We start from the raw sequence: 17,908 nt of genomic DNA, 5'->3' as shown, positions 1-17,908 counted from the left end.
ATGTTAATACTGCCTAGGACCAACCTCTAAAAGCATTTCATCATCGCAGATGTGAATGCTTTGGGCGATAGTCATTGAAATAATTCACTCTGCTTTACTTGGGCCCATGATTAATGCCCTTAATTTGCAATCTATTAATAGAGAGTACTGGACTGAGACCAATGTCAACTTCATTGTAGCATTCCCCAGGAAAATCCAAGAAAACTGTAGTTTTAGCCTCATATATGAAATTTTCAATAATGTAACTTGAACAAATAGCACTATGGCACCATATCCGAGGATGATGTGCATGCTGCCTTGAGGAGAGAGAATCCGAGGAAAGCATCCAGCCCAGATGGAGTATTTGGCCAAGTGCTGACCAACTTACAATGTTCACAGATATCTTCAACATCTCACTCTGGCAGGGCATGGTACCTACCTGTTTCAAAGAGGCATCAATCATACCGGCCTGCCTTAATGGCTATTAACCAGTCACACTTATATCGACAGAGATTATGTGTTTTGAAAGGCTGGTGTTGAAACATATCAGCTCCAGTTCACCTATCATAGCAACAGATGGATGCCATCTGACTGGCTCTACACAAAGCCCTGAAACACCTGGACAGCAAAGATGCATTCATCTGGATGCTCTTTATTGACTTCAGTTTTGCATTTAACACCATCATCCCCTCAAAATTGATCAGCAAACTCCAAGACCTGGGATTCAACACTCCACTGTGTAATTGGATCCTTAATTTCCTCACCAACAGACCACAATCAGTGAGGATTGGTAAGAGCATCTCCTCCACAATCTCCATCAGTAGTGGAGCAACACAGGGATGCATTCTTAGGCCTCTACTCACTTTACACCTACGAATGTATGGCTCGGAACGACAATAAGACCATCTGCAAATTTGCCAACAATACCACGGTAGTGGGTTGTATAAAAAAAGGTGATGAGTCAGCAGACAGGAAGGAGATTGAAAACTTGGCTGAATGGTGCACCAACAATAACCATGCACTCAATATACGAAAACCAAGGAGTTGATTGTTGACTTCAGGAAGGGAAAACCAGAAGTATACAATCCATTCATCATTGGGGACAATCAGAGGGGGAGAAGGTAAGCAAATTTAGGTTCTTGTGAGTCACTATCTTGGAGGATCTTTCCTGGAGCCAACACACTAATGGCATCATGAAAAAAGCACGTCAGCGGCTCCACTTCCACAGGAGTTTGCAGAGGTTTGGTGTGACACCAGAAACACTGGCAAATTTCTTCAGGTGTGGTGGAAAGTGTACTGACCGGCTGCATCATAATATGCATGGGAACACTAATACTCCTGAGGCTAAAACCCTCCAAAAGGTAGTTAACACAGCCCAGGAAATCACAGGCAAAACACTCCCCACCATCAAGAACTTCTGCAGCAGGAGTGGCCAACCTTTTAATTTTTAATTAAGACATACAGCACGGTAACAGACCATTTCGCCCCACGAATACGTACCAGGGGTGTAGGTTCATTAGGCAGCACGCCACATGGGCCGAAATGGCCTGTTACCGTGTTGTATGCCAAAATTTAAAATTAAAAGTATTCTCTGCAGAGAATACTACCATTGGAGAGCAGCAGTGATCATCAAAGATACACACCACCCAGCATACACTCTATTCACTATACTACCATCTGGAAACAGGTATAGCTGTCACAAGACTCATGGCACAAGACTCACACCACCAGGTTCAAGAACAGCTGTTACCCCTCCACCATCAGACTCCTCAACCACAAACTCAATCAGGGACTCATTTGTGCAATTTATTGATTTTTTTAAAAAAGTCAGTCTGCACTGCACAGTCATTTTGTTAACAATCATTATCAGTTTACATGTGTAGGTTGTGTGCAGATTTTTTTTGCACTACCATTAAGCGTAATTTTACCTGGCCTGCAGGAAAAAAGAATCTCGGAGCTTTATGTGACTCCATGTAAGTGCTCTGACAATAAATCTGAAATTTGACTATAGAACACCATGGAGCATTTTCTAGACATTTATACTTTGTGGAAGAGTAAACATTTGAATCTAAACAAGGTGCAGAGCTAATAGGAGAGCAGCAGAATTTGTTTTGGACTGCGCCACAGTCTTCTACTTTCTCATCTGAATAAATTAATGGCTCCATGTCATTTTTAATCATAAATTTTTGAACCGTGACTTACCAGTTTGAGAAGGACCGACATAACCAACAACTGTAATGCCCAGGCTCTGTCCGTCTCTCTTGAACTCAATATTATTAATTTCATAATCATCTGGAGATACCTAAAAGAAAACATTTTACCAAAAATTAATCTTAACTTAAAGGAAGAACAAAAAAAATCATTGCTAATTGTGTTTTATTATAAATGAATCAAGTATTCAAAAATAATTAAACATATTTATTTTATATTATATTTTTATATATTTATATATTTATGTGATTATTATATATTGCGTATAGTGTGTCTGGTTGTATATGCATTGTCAGATGATAATAAACTTCCCCATTTGGACTCCATGTCCCTGTTTTCCAGAACAACCAACAAGCTGATATACTCCATGTTCCAGTTTTACAGGTTTGGATTTATACCGAACCATGTACTGTACTTTACTACTGTAAAGCGTTACCCATGGGCCCAGTCTGAAGAGCCAGAGTCCAAAGTGTTGAACTTACATTCAACTTGACTGTTTGGAAGTTATGGACTTTATGAGTTACTTGAATGTGAAATTCAACAGGCAGATGGAGATTTTAATTACATTTTAATTCAGATCAATTGGTTTTTGTTGATGACAGTAAAAGGATACGAAACCAAAAAGAATGGATGGAATTAAAATTGATCTGTTATCATCTCAATGTATAGCAGAATGGGCTTGGAAGATTAAATGCTCTATTCCTGCCTCTTCCATTACATATACAAGATTTGAAAATTATGGAGGAGATTTGGGTGTGTTAGGAATTATTTATTCATCTAAAACTTTTATCCTTTGTGGAAAAAGTCTGATCTATGATATGCTGTTCAATAGCTGAACACCTGAATCCCTTTTAGCTGAATATTTATCTTTATTTGAAGAGGCACCTTGGGCAACATTAATAAATGAGAAATTGGATAAGGGTACTCATGGTAGTTGGAGAAGGCATCAATAAATGAGCTTTGGTACATGGATTGATTCAGTATCCACAGCATTACAGAGTAGAGAATTCAAGAAGAGACTTTTATTGTATATGTCTTAATATTTTAACTTCTATTATAATTTTACTGATGTAAATCTGCTCCATGGTTCTTTACCGCGCAATGCATGGTACGAATGACAAGAAAGGTGACATGACTTGACTTAAAGTCATTATAATGCTCAATAATCAGTGCTGTTAACCAGCTTCATTTCCCTTGTCTTATGCTCAGAATCTAGAGTCTCTCATGAATGTCACTTTCTCATAAATGTCAAGTAATAGACAGCACCAATAAATGTGACAATTTATGTAAACATTCGACACTGATAATTCCAAGTGGGTGTCAGGCTGCTCATGTAAATAAACATAAATGGATCCAACTGGTCAAAGAAGATCTTGCTTCCTGAATACTTTTGGGTATATTTTATGTATTTTGGGCAGCTGATAACAAAAGCACCTTAAAATTTTCCTAAAATATACCGTTTTTTAGATATAACCGATTTTGGTAATTTCCGGTCATATTTTAAGTCTACTTCAAGCATACAAAACAATGAAGTACAATAGGCCTTTGAAAATTCATTTTCTGCATTCACACTTGGACTTATTCCCTGCTGATCTTGGCGCAGTCAGTGACGAACATGGTGAAAGGTTTCACCAGGACAGTGTGACCATGGAAACGTGGTGTATGGGCAACTAAAATCCACCAAAGCTGGTCGACTATTGTTGGATGCTGACGCAAGAGGCATCAGATGCTGAGTACAGACAAAAATCAGCAGCCAAACATTTTTAGGTCAGTTGAACTAACGCAATGTGTCAGCATCATTATGCAATTAAACAGGCTAAATTCAATAAAAGTTAATTTAATATTTCTCCAACCTCCTACAACAAATCTGAAATGATCTTTGTCTTCAGCTTGAAGATGTCTCTTATAATACCCAATTTTTTCCCAGAAAGCAAACCTTTTGAAAAACTTTTGTTGTCCAGTGTTATCAGTTTAAGTAATGAATCTGGTCATTTCAACCTTATAACTTTTTCACTGTCATTGAAACCCTCCCAAGCTACTTGATGAATTGATACAAAATTACATATGCAATTACTGTATGTTGATAAAAATAAGTTCATATTTAGATTCTTACAAGTTTGAAGTTGCATTACTACTCAAATGGTATTAGTTCTATCAAGCTATTTATAAGTGGAAGTACAGCATTAGTTTTGACCTTAATCATAAGCCCATATACTTCCGATTTCTCGAAATGAGCGACTGGATTGGAATACTGTTCTTTTATCTCTGGGCATTGAGCACAAATTCAATGTGAATAGATAAAACATAAGCAAAATTCACAGCATAACTCTACAAAAGTGTGCTAAACTAATCCTGAACCACATCAAAGGTTTGGATAATGCAAAAACCTTTTGCAAATACTCTCACATATGCTGAATTTTGCAATGGGCATAACATAGCTCCAAGAAAACATAAAGGCACTGAACAATTTCCAATCCTGATTTTGAAGCAATATGAAGATGGCAACTAAAGCTAACTAAACCAGATGCAGGACTCAAATTCACCGTGTAATTTGCAGCATGCAGATCCTGAACAACATCATGGTATCAATAGTAAAATTTCACATAGTCTTATTTCTTAGAAATACATTTGTAGACATCACGTTAAACAAACTTAGGAAAAGTGGTATGTTTCTCACCAATAATGGAAAAAGCATGCTATGCAATTACAATCTTGATTGTTTAATATGCTTTGAATCCTCAAAACAACCAAAGGAACATCATAGCAATGAATTCCTTTGAGTGCAATCATTTTATTTTATAGATAAAATTAATTATCTTATTTCTAAAAAAAACCCCTAGAATAAACATATAATAAATTGAAGAGAATTCTCTAAAAATTGGTGATGATCATTTTGATGGTATGTAGCTATTTCCTTCTATCAAAATGAGAACTTGGGGAAACAAGTGAAACTGCTTCACAATTTATCCCAGTCCTCTAATTAATTGCAACCAGTGAAAAAGATATCCAGCCTCAAATTACATGGCTAATACAGTATATCTTACGAGGGAGTCAAAATACTTCTACCACTCACTATGGAAGATATTCATGCAGCTACAAACTTCACAAGATCTACTACAGAGCATAGCCAATGCTAATCTACCATAAAGATACACCATTGAAATCAGAAAGAATGTTCATTTTCAGAGTTGATATGTCTTGGAAAGACAGAGCTGATGAATCTGAAGTAGGTCTTAATTATTCAAGAACAATGGAGTCTTTGCTTTATTGAAAACTGAAATATCTAAGTACTCAATAAGAACTGCTGAAGGAAGCCACCTGTTTTTAAATTAAACCACTTAAGCTTCTTGAACAGAGATGAGGTCAGAGATTGTAATAGATATGAAGTAGTTTTGAAAAGGACAGGAGGTTGGTAGAAATAAAACTGATAGTCATGTGGTTTCCAAGAATTGGGATTGACCTTATTGATGATGTAACTGTCACACGGCTTGGAGAAATATATTATCGAATTCAGACATTTTTGCATCAGAGTTTTACAGAAGTCAAGACCCTGTGTTAACATACACAGGACTTGGAATCTTGTGGAAGACAAGGTTGAATTACAGTAACCAGAATAGGTGCTGTTTATGTGTTTCTTCTAAGGGGAACACAGAATAAGTAGATTTCAAAAGAGAAGCTACTTCTAACTGACTCTAAGATAAAGGGACAGTCTCACCATTTGAACAGCATATTCTAAAATCTTCATTCAAAAGAAGAAGACATCCAAGGAAGACAGGAATTGTATTCTCCTTTTCACAGGAGTACATTGGTGGCTCAGAAGATGGTCACTTCTATGTAAAGAAAATCTCTCAATATCCTGGAAAGACAGGACATTTATCATCCTTTTCATAGGAGATAAATTGTTGGTTCGAAAGATGATCACTTCAATTTAAATATCTCAAGGACTGGTCATTAGAAAGAATTGTAAGTTTAAAGAGATATGATATTTAAAAGTGCTTTATAATTATTTCTGAACTGAAAATTTAAGACCTTCAAGCAAGATTAAAATGATGCTGAAGTTTTAATTATTGGCTTTTTCAGAGTTGGACTTTATTACACACAGACACACACATATTACATTTGTGCATCGTGGGGTTACATTTAGAGTTAAGTTTAGAGATAAATAAGAAATCTTATGTATTACTAGTTTAATTTAAAAAACTATTATTATGAATTTACCATTGGTGAATTTTCCATTGCTGTCCCTTTGTTAGTGCTAATAAGTCCCTTTAGTCCCAAACAAAATTAAGAGGGTTGTTACTTAGTAACACTTTGAGATCCAAACACTCGGATTAAACATTAAAAGAATAATTTGAGACTCATGTCCATCAAATCAAACCATTCACACAAGTAACCCATGTGATGCTCAATCTGAAAAAGTAATAAGTGGATTCATACATGTAGCTGAACCGACTTATTTTACCCATAAGGGAGACTCTTCTTTTAAAACTCATATCCACAACCAAAAAAATACTGCTATGCTATTCATGATACTGTCATGGCAACAGACTTCACAGATTAACCAACGTAAGTTTACCAAATTCCTAACACAGGAAAACAGAAAACTCCATGAAGGCTACCTTAAAATACAGGGGGTTCCCCTGTTCCAGAAGACCTGACTTATGGAAATTTTGTGGGAGAATATGCATAAAGAATTATTCAAGGCAAACAGTTAGTCACTGAAATGCAAAGTAGTATTTATTAACACCTGAATACCGTTTCTGTTCAATTAGTTTAATTATAGGTTATGTAAAGGTGAACACAGAGGATATTCGATGAAATGAAAAAAATAGAGGAATTGTACGCTGACCAATACAATATGGAGAGTTACACATATAATGTTTGGGATAAAGATACTTTTTATCTTTTATTTCCTCTTGGGCTCCACTGTTTTAAATTTGTTATCAAACAATTCACATGAGATTAAAGTCCACATTACAGATTTTATTTGAGGTTATTTGTGTATATCTTGGATTGACAATGTAGAAATTCCAGAATTTTTTGTTCATAGTCCCCTCATTTCAGAGTTCCATAATATATCGGACATAGCAATGGTATGTATATTAAAGTAGTTATGTTTAGTCAGGGATACACAGAGCAGTTCCAGCTGCATGGGGGATCATGGGTGAAGAAGACAGCCATTGCTCCTGCATTGAGCTAGCCACCGCCTGCTTCTCTCCCATCAGATGCTTGGGGCCAAGTCACCTTTACACTGAAAATAAGAGAGAGTGCCCACAAGGGAGAGGTCGGGAACAGGGGATGGGGGCCACAAGACCACGTGGGTTGGGGGGCCGGGGATGACGCAGGGACAGGGATGACAGGGGATGACCTACTCCCACCTCAGCCTACCCCCATCTCAAACGGCCAGCCTTCGAAAACACCGCAACTCCGAAATCACCGCAACTGCAGTGTAAATGTCCTGCCTGTGTGAATGACCACTCCAGAAGGAAGTATACTAAATTCTTTTTGATATTTCTCCTTCATTTCTGTGTAAAAATGCCAAATGATTCATAGAGATTATCAGGTGCTGACTATCTTCTTTGGTGATGCTCTCCCAGGCCTCTAATGCAGCCATCTCAAGCTCCTGCTTTTTTTCAGGGGCTTGTCCCTTGAAGTTTTCTTTTCAGCATTTGGAAGGCATGTACAATTGGATTTAGATTGGGTGACTGATTTGGTCATTCGAGAACTTTCCAGTTTTTAGCTTCAAAAAACCCCTTTGTTGCTTTTGCATTAGTTTAGGGATCATTGTCTTGCTGTAGGATGAGGTGCCATCAAATGAATTTGGAGGCATTTACTCGAACTTGAGCAGATAAGATGTTCTCATACTCCTCAGAATTCATTTTACTCTTGCCATCAGCAGTTAAATCATCAATGAAGATAAATACACCAGTACCTGTGGCAAACATACATGCCCAGGCCATTACACCACCCCCCCCCCCCCCCCACCCTCACCACCTTTCACAGATTAAGTGGTATGCTTTGGAGCTTGGGCAATTCCTTTATGCCTCCAAACTATGCTCTTGCCATCACTCTGATACAGGTTAATTTTGGTCTGATCTGTCCACAAGACCTTTTTCCAGTATTCTGCAGGCACCTTTAAATACTTCTTGGCAGACTGTCATCTGGCCATCCAATTTCTATTGCTTAACTAATGGTTTTCATCTTGCAGTGTCACCTCTGTATTTCTATTCATAAAATCTTCTATGGAAAGTAGTCACTGACATACCACACCTGCCTCCAGAAGTGTTCCTGATCTGTTGGACAGGCGTTGAGATTTTTCTTCATTGTGATGAGAAATATTCTGTCATCAGCGGTGGAGGTCATCCTTGGCCTAACAGTCTCTTTGCGATTGCTGATCTCACCAGTTGACTCTTTCAGATTTATTGTCAAAGTGAATACATGATATCTCATACAACCCTGAGATTATATTTAATGCTGGCAAAGCAGAATTTCTACTTATTGGTAGTACAAAAAAATAAACTAAACACAATGTACGCATGTTAAAAAAAAAATGTAAACAACTGACAGTGCAATACAGAGAGGAAAAAAAATCAATAAAGTGGAAAAGTAGGAGTCCTTAAATGAGTCCCTGATTGAGATTATTGTTGAGGAATCTGATGGAAGCGTAGCAGCTATTCCTAAACCTGGTGGTGTGAGTCTCTTTTCTGATAATAGAATTGAGAATAGCATGCTGGGTGGTGTGGATCCTTAATGATTACTGTTGCTCTCCAACGGCAGCATTCCATGTAGATGTTCTCAATCATGGGGAGGGTTTTGTCTGTGATGTCCTGGGCTGTGTCCACTATCTTTGCAGGGCTTTTCACTTAGGGGTATCAGTGTCCCCATACCAGACCATGATGCAGCCAGTCAGCACACTTTCCACCACAGCTGAAGAAATCAGCCAGGGTTTCTGGTGTTATATCAAACCTTTGCGAACTCCTGCGGAAGTTGAGGTGCTGACATGCTTCCTTCATGATATCATTAGTGTGTTGAGTTCAGGAAAGATTCTCCAAGATGGTGACTCCCAAGAATTAAAATTTGCTTGCCCTCTCAACCTCTAATCCCCAATGATCACTGGATCGAATAGCTCTGGTTTTCCTGAAGTCAATAATCAGCTCATTGGTTTTGGTAACATTGAGTGTGAGGTTGTTGATGGTGCACCATTCAGCCAAGTTTTCAATCTCCCTCCTGTATGCTGACTCATTGTGTTTCTTTATACACCCACTACTGTGATATCGTCAGCAAATATGTAGATGGTTTCATTCTCGTACCGAGCTACACAGTCGTAGGTGAAAAGTGAGTAGAGCAGGGGGCTAAGAATGCAGCCCTGTGTTGCTCCGGTACTGATGGAGATTGTGGAGATGTTCTTACCAATTCTCACTGATTGTGGTCTGTAGGTGAGGAAATAAAGGATTCAATTACACAGTGGTGTGTTGAGTCCCAGGTCTTGGAGTTTCCTGATCAGTTTTGAGGGGATGATGGTGTTAAATGCTGAACTGAAGTTGATAAAGAGTATCCTGATTAATGCATTTTTGCTGCCCAGGTGTTCCAGGGCTTTGTGTAGAACCAGTGACATGGCATCTGCTATAGACCTGTGGCTACGATAGGAAAATTGGAACAGATCCATGTTGCCACTCAGACAGGAGCTGATATGCTCCAACACCAACCTTTCACAACACTTCTTCACTGTTGATGTGACTGCCACACTTTTCTTGGACACTGGTGCAATTGACACCTGTTTGAAACAGATAAGTACCCCACCCTGACAGAGTGAAATGTTAAACATAACCATGAATACATTTGCAAGTTGGTCAGCACAGATTTTTAATACTCGGCCAGACTGAATGCTTTCCTTGGAATCACTTTCCTGAAGACAGCCCGTACTTCATTCTCGGATATGGGGAGGAAAGGATCATCATGTGACATGGGGGTGCACAGTGGTGATTCTTTCTTGTTCTTAAGGTCAAATCGAATCATTTAGTTCATCTGGGAGTGAAGCTTTTCCATCTCCTACTGCACTGGATTTGGTTTTGTGGCAGATTATGTGATTTAGGCCATGCCTTAACTGTTGGGTATCCTTCGTGGTTTCCATTTTTGTCCGGAAACTCCACTTCAACCGGAAGACAGCTTCTTAATAATGTTCCAAACAGTTGATTTTGATAATCCTAAGGTTTTGGGCAATGTGTGACAGATTATATTGTGTTTGTATTGTATATAGATATGTTTTTGGGAGATAAATTGGGGTAGGTTTTTTTAGTGTAGGTCACATATAAACACTTTAAAACAGATTTTATTTAAAATACTGGAGCTCTGCTCATGCTAGACAGGCCAGCACCAAGAGCCTTTGCAAAAGCTTTGGAGAGTGCCGAAGAGATTTCACTAATGGATTGTTGTTTACAAAAAGGCAACAGATGAAAGAACTCTTCAGAGCCACAGGATGTCTGGAATGGAACTTGCTATTCTAAGAGGGTCATGTGGTTTTGCAAGCAGTGAGAGTAATGCAGTTTTACAGTCAGCAGCAGCAGCTGGGACTGGAACAGGACAAGCTGGCAAGCTTGTGGAAAATCCCATTTGGAAGGCAGGTTGTGAGTGCTTAGTTCAGCCTGGTCAAAGCCCTTGTGGTTCATACAAAAGGAGAGGACTGGCTGCCTAATGTTTCACTTGAAATAAGGCAAACAAAAAGGAACTCTGTGGTGACCTAAAAGTAAGAGGTTATCATCGGGAAAACCTTGATGGGGTAAGTTTCTTAGGCAAGACATTGAAGTGGCTGGTTACAGGAATCAGTTGTGGGTGTCCAGCGAACAACAAATCTCTCTCTGAAAACTGACAAGAACCTTCCTGAGTGGTAACCATTTACCTTTCAAGCACCAAAGCCTGGTGAACTTCATAAATGTTAAATTCTGTGAACAGTATAAGAATTGCCTCCAACCAGTGAACTTGGAGGAATGAGAAGTGAGATTGGAATGTGAATCAAAGAACTTTTCAGAACTTATACACACCTTACATACACGTGCGCTTAGAATTAGAAGGGGGTTAAGTTAGGTTAGTTAAGTTAATAGGGATAAGTTAAATTGTGATTCTGTTTTCATGTTTAAAGATAATTAAAAGCAACTTTTGTTTAAGCAAACATTTGTCTTGGTGAATATCTATTGCTGCTGGGCTTTTGGATCCTCTGGGCTCGTAACACTACAGACTCTTACTGTTTTATTTTTGTTTTACAGCCTCATAATGGCTTATTTGACTTTTATTGACACAACTCTGGTTCTCATGTTGTGGCTCCTCGAGCTCTGTCTCTTGGATCCCACTACACGCCTCACTCACAGTGACTTCCTCTTGTTCCTAACCACAGAGAATTTGAGACAGTTATTCTACCTCCTGAAACAAAGTGGACAGATACCTCTCCCCCTCCCTGATGTGTCGCAGTATTTGAAGCTCAGATTCCAGGTCATCAATTTTGAACCTGAGTTCTTCAAGCAACCAACTCTTGCTGCAGATGTAGTCATCAGGAATCATAATGGGGTCCACCTGCTCCCACGTCACGCAGCGGCAACACATCACCTAATCCTGCATGCCTACATTCAGGGTGATTAAATGGGATCTTAATTCAAGTATGCTCCTTTGTCCTCAATGGGATAAAGCTTTGTTGGTTCTGCTGAAGCTGCACTCATAAACCAAATGGAGACCAATCAATTACACTCAACTTGTTACTGGCGTCAAAACATTGAAAAATTGGGTGGAGGAATTTCATCATAGAATACTGTATATCTGATAAAAACTTGTTGCCATTTTTATGTGGCAGTCCCAAATACATTTCTGGTCAGTTGTAACCCACAGAAACTCAGTGCTGGGAGATTTAATTTTAATTTTTAATACATTTACACTACAGTAGAAGCTGATTTAAACCCATGCCCCCCAATTTCACTGATATTAACACATGTTTGCCAGGAGGGAGAAAACCAGAGCACCTGGAAAAAACCCATGTAAACATGGGGAAAACATACAAACTCTTTACGGACAGCGCTGGATTCGAACCAGGATTGCTGGCACTGTAGCCTATCCACTAAGTTGACCGTGATGCCCTTAGTGAGAAATAGTAACAATGAATATTAAAGAAAGATAGCTAGATGCTCTTTTATTGTCTCCTTTCACAGAACCAAAATCAATTCTCACCTTTCCTCATCACATCCAATTAACAACTTTTGTCTCTTGGTCTGTACTCCTCCCCCTCGCATTCTTGCCCTTTTCTTTCCCCAGCCTTTAATTCAGATGCTGTGTTTCTTCATTTGTACCATGAGGAAGGGCTTCAGCCTGAAACGTCCAGATTATATATCTTTACCTCCTATGGATGCTGCGAGACTGGCTGAGTTCCTCCAGCAAGTTTGTCTTTGACTACAATCACACCGTCTGCAGATTTTCATGTTTTACCTCAAAATGAGCTTTGCACATTTTCTGAATCCAACAATACATGGAAACGGAATAATCATGATTAACATAATTATAAAAGTTGAGCTTTGACTTCTTCACGTTAGTTCCCTATATTCATAATTTAAATAAAAGCCTTTTTTAAGTATCAATAGGAACAAATTTTACCACACAAATTCAAATCTTAATTTGCTCTCCATTTTATTTCTTTATGTATTTATGGAAATAATTGCACTCTCCTTATAAAGTTGGGTTGTCCCCCATGTTTTAAAGTGGGCTAACCTTCAATTTGATAAAAAATTCACAAATGACAATGGAAAAATAAACATGAATTTAATTTTATCGCAGAGAATCAATATTACTCACAGCATTGGAATTTCCCGGAGTTAACAGAGATAGATTCACTGTTGAAGACTCAGAGGAAAAATCATTACAGAGATCTCTGGCCACTACCATTCGGACTCGATTACCACACTTTCTCAACACCTGCGCAATTTGTTCACTTCCCATTCCCTGGACATCAGTCCCTCCAATCTCGAGTATATGATCGCCGGTCTTAAGCCGTCCATCCTATAAATATGCAAAAACATGTTCATTGTCAGACATAAATAAATCTTACCACTTGAAATTTAAAAGTATATGAAATAGTTAATGGAAGGGAAGAGACTTTCTTTAAAATACAAAATGGTTCTAAATAAGACACTGATAACAAACACATGATCTCCATCCTCTGCGCTCATTTGATCTGTTGTTGTTTAACGAGCACTCGATTGCCATCTATTGGCCCCCTTCTTAACATCTAGCTCCTCAAATTCAATTAATTAAATATCAAGTAGAAAAATCTAATTGGTAACCAAATAGTGCAACATTCATTTAGAAAGAAGGGCGAGAGGAAAAGCTGTCTTAAGTTTAATTTAAAAGATTTTTATATTTGCAATTTTGGTTCAGAAGAAGCCACATCAGTAATATAAGATGTTTTGTTTCAGACATTTCAATGCAATTGTTAATTCCTGGCTATTAACTTAACCTTTTCGGATAATAGAGAATCAGGTTGGGATTTATTTAGCTCATAACAACAGATCTCTGGGATTTCACTCAAATAGCTCTTCTTGATATACAAGCCTAAAGAGTGAATGTTTGGTAATTATTCAATTTAGAACTTGAGCCATTATTACCAAACTCAATGCTGTCCTTCACCTACGTTTCCAGAATTGTACAATTGTGAGTAACAAATACAATTATCTAACAAGCAAACTGACAGCCATCATATTTTCTACTGCCTACTGACCTCAAGGATTGTAATCTCTGAATTGCTGACTGTACTGCGAGCCAGTGAAAGGCAAGAGTAGAACATTACGGCAGATGAATGCATGACTGTGGCATGGTGCGGAGGTTCAGATTTGTGCATTACTGGGATCTCTTCTGGGAAAGGTATTCCCCGAGCAAAAGGGATGGGTTGCGCCTGAATTTGAGAAGGACCAATATTTTGAAGGCAAGATTGCTAAAGCTGTTCAAAGAGTTTAAATTAGCTAGGCAGGGAGATGTGAGGCAGAAATATTAGATCAGATGACACAGGATTCTGTGGAAAGCTAGATCAAGTTCAAAGTTCAAATTTATAGTTAGACTACATACATGACATCACACACAACCCTGAAATTCTTTTCCTGTAGGCCAGGCAGAATTTGTACTATCGGTAGCGTAAACTGTACTCAAAAAAATACGTATTCAAAAGAGGAATGTAAACAAATGAACTGTGCAAGTATAGAACAAAATAAAGTACGAGTCCTTAAATAAGTGATTGAGACTGTTGTGGTGGAGGAGTAGCAACTGTTCCTGAAGCTGGTGGTGCGGGTCCAGTGGCACCCATACCTCTTTCCTGATGGAAGCAGCGAGAACAGAGCTTGTCCTGCTGACGTGTATCCTTGATGATTCCTGCTGCTCTCTTACGGCAGTGTTACATATAGATTTTCTCGATGATAGGGGTGTTTTGCTTGTGATGTACTGGGCTGTGTCTACCTTTTGCAGGGCTTTCCTCAGAGATATTGGTGCCCCCATACCAGGCTTTGATGCAGCCGTCAGCATACTTTCTACTACACATCTATAGAAGTTTGTCAAAGTTTCCAATACTACTATAAGGAAAGACAATACAGTGAAAGGAGCAGAAATGTCATCAGTTGCATGGGCTGAAATGTGTATACTTTAATGTGAGAAGAATGAAGAATAAGGGCGAAGAACTTAGAGCATTGATCAGTACATGAAAGTACAATGCTGTGGCCATTAAAGAGATTTGATTGACAAGGATAGGAATAGAGACAATGGGAAAGCTGTTTAATTGGAGTGGGCTAATTAAAATGGAATTTGGCAGAAATTTGGATTCTGCCGGAGTTGTTGTATCAACAGCGCTGCCGCTGGGTGGACCATACAGAGCAGGGAGCAAAGTCTCAGCGCTTCCCTATGGGTTCTAAGTGCCCATTCACTACATTCCTGCAAATTATAAAATCTTGATTAAAATTTTTAGATGAAAATTGCACTGCAAAGCTGCTGTAATGGAAGCACTGCTGTGGGGAGAGCAAGAAGTGCACCCACAGTGTCCAACTGCCTAGGCTGACTGCTGTCAGATCTGAACAGGCTTTAAACTGCTTCCTAATGAAGCCGATGATGCTTCATTTAAAAATTCTGTATCAGCAAGGCCTGCGCCCAAGATGCTGGTGCCTATAACTGGCAGCAGGCATGAAGGGTTGCAAAGACCGTGGGAGCAGAGGACCGGCGCAGGGCACCAGAAAATGGGGAGAATACCCCCATTTAAGAAGGAGAAGCAGAGGAAATGACCCATGGGATGGTGACTATGGCAGCAGATCAGTGAGGGATTCTGCGGCTGAAGAACACACAGGCTGTAGGCTGTTGGCAGCTCAAGGTAAGGATCCTACGCAGGTTGCAGTCTGTAGACTGGCTCGAGACTAGATGAAGGTGTACCAGCTATTGGAACTTGGATGCGAGAGGGTGCCAAGAGCATGGATGGTTTCCTGATTATGTCAGAGGTTCAAATCTGGAGCTCGCGCTGCTGATGGTTTGGACTGGACACTGTGTGGCTGCAAAGGCTGCGCAGTGCTGGAGATGAATCCACAGACACTTGGTGTCTCTGAGTGGACCCTCTTTTGCTTCTTTTTCTCTGACTGTAAGAGGCCCTTCAGTCAATTCCTGCCAATGGTGAATCTGTCTTCCTCATGGCAGATGAAAGAAAATTCCGTGTAATATTCCACTTTTTTTTTTAAATTACATGACAATAAAGGAATCTTGAATCTTGGGAAGTTCTCTGGGTAAATGCACAGGATAAATGGAGGATGGGAGTATGTATCCTTTTATACTCAAGAAACCACTTGCATAGCATTCTGGATGAGATCTACCCGAGGTTACTACAGGAAGTAAGGGAAGAGATTGCGGAGGTATTGTCAATGGACACAGGAAAGGTACCAGAGGACTGGAAAACAGCAAATTAAATTCCAATGTTTAAGAAAGGTAAGAGAATCCAAAGAATATAAGAGAATCCAAGGAATTATAGACCAATGAGTCTTACTTCAGTGGTGGGTAAACTATTGAAGAGGATTCATAGGAACAAGATTTATAAGGATTAAGAGTAGCATAGCCTTCTTAGAGATAGTAAGCTTGACTTTCTGAGGGGCAGGTCATGCCTCACAAGCCTAACTGTGTCTTCGAGGAGGTGACAACAAAATATATGAAGGGTGGTTGGTGGATGTTATGTATACGATTTTAGTAAAGTGTTTGAACCTTGGCTGTTTGGATTCAGGCTTACCTGGAGAAGGCACCAGGAGTTAGTTTATGGAACATATTCCACTTTTACTTTTCAAAAAGTGAATTTTCAGTCATTTAATTGCTGCTTTGCTCTAATTAAGTAATTAACAGTTTTAAGATGTTGTAATGTGGATGACCTGCCCTGCCTAAGACGACAAGAAATTGCAGGGTGTGGTAGAAACATACACAATAGAAAAGAAGAAGGCCATTCAGCCCTTTGAGCCTGCTCTACCATTCAGTACAATTATGGCTGATCAAATGAATTCAATATACTATTCCTGCTTTCTCTCCAAATATTCGTGATTGCTTTAGCCAAATGGGCACATCCAATTCATTTTTGATTATATATAATAAACTGGCCTCAGCTACTTTCAGAGGTAGGGACTGAACAAAGGTCAAATCATGAAGACCAACCTCCCCTCCCTGGACTCTTTCTTTCCGTCCCACAGTCTTGGGAGAGTTGCTAAATAATAAGGAACTCATCCCATCCCAGTTATACTTTCTTCTCCCCCTCTCATCAAGCAGAAATATACTTATCCTTGAGAACTCAAGCCTCAAGATTCAACTGTTATCAGACTCTTGAATGGATCACACAATGGCAAAAGATGGTGTCCTTGCAATGTTTTAGAACTGCGCTTTTCACTATTCCTTGTCCTGTTTTCATATTTTTCTCCAGTTTTTCCCTTATTTGACGACAGTAACACTGCTACCCACACCATTGTTCCTAAAGGTTTTCACTGTATTTCAGTTCATGTAATGAAAAAAAATTCAAAATACAGTACATTGAAGGGAATGGCCGCCCTAAAAAGCCCAAATCTTTCCTGGCATGTTTAATATTCACAATTTCCCACCGCTTGGTGCGAGATATTTTTTAAATGAGATTTTTGAAGGAACATCATATTTTACAAGCACCAAATTTAGGATTTAAAGTGGAAGGTGATGTCTAATTTCCACAAGGCAAGTTGTTAGCCTGACTATTATTTATCCAAATATTCAACCAGTATGATTGACACACCTTAATCCAGCAGACGGGAATGAAACTTGAAACTCTGTCAATGTGGTTATTATTAGATTATGGTATAGTGTGGATTTTCAAAATTAGCAGCGAAGCACAGATCGAGAAAATGTTCCATGCAATAATCAAGATATTTAAATTGCTTTCCTGGTACCTAATTTCTGCAAGACTGTTCATTTAATGAAATATACTATGTGTTGTCCTGACTGAAAAGAAAATGAAAATGTCCATCATGAAAAAATAGGAAAATTATATCCATAAAAAGGATTCATTGCATGACAAAGAATAACCAAGTCATATGAACAATGGAAACAGTAATTTACAGAATTCAAAAACTAGATTGAAAGAGCATATGTATGTACACCCTTATACTCCCATCATTCCATGTTGACTCGAATACAAATTGAACATTCGTTTATTCTGGATGCACTA

The 17,908-nt window shown here is 38.9% G+C and overlaps 1 protein-coding gene across 10 annotated transcripts in view; it reads right to left on the bottom strand.

Moving 5' to 3' along the window:
* patj (PATJ crumbs cell polarity complex component) overlaps positions 1-17,908 on the bottom strand; it is a 307,050-nt gene that overhangs the window by 267,026 nt on the left and 22,116 nt on the right. For all 10 annotated transcript variants that reach the window (XM_069938547.1, XM_069938545.1, XM_069938548.1 and 7 more), the window contains exons 8-9: positions 13,018-13,221; positions 2,182-2,281 (exon numbers count right to left, since the gene is read on the bottom strand). In XM_069938547.1, the coding sequence (XP_069794648.1) occupies positions 2,182-2,281; positions 13,018-13,221 (304 nt within the window). The remainder of the gene's footprint in view (positions 1-2,181; positions 2,282-13,017; positions 13,222-17,908) is intronic.

This window comes from Narcine bancroftii, chromosome 5, assembly GCF_036971445.1.
Source record: "Narcine bancroftii isolate sNarBan1 chromosome 5, sNarBan1.hap1, whole genome shotgun sequence".
Lineage (NCBI taxonomy): Eukaryota > Metazoa > Chordata > Chondrichthyes > Torpediniformes > Narcinidae > Narcine > Narcine bancroftii.
This window is presented reverse-complemented; position numbering and strand designations above follow the sequence as displayed.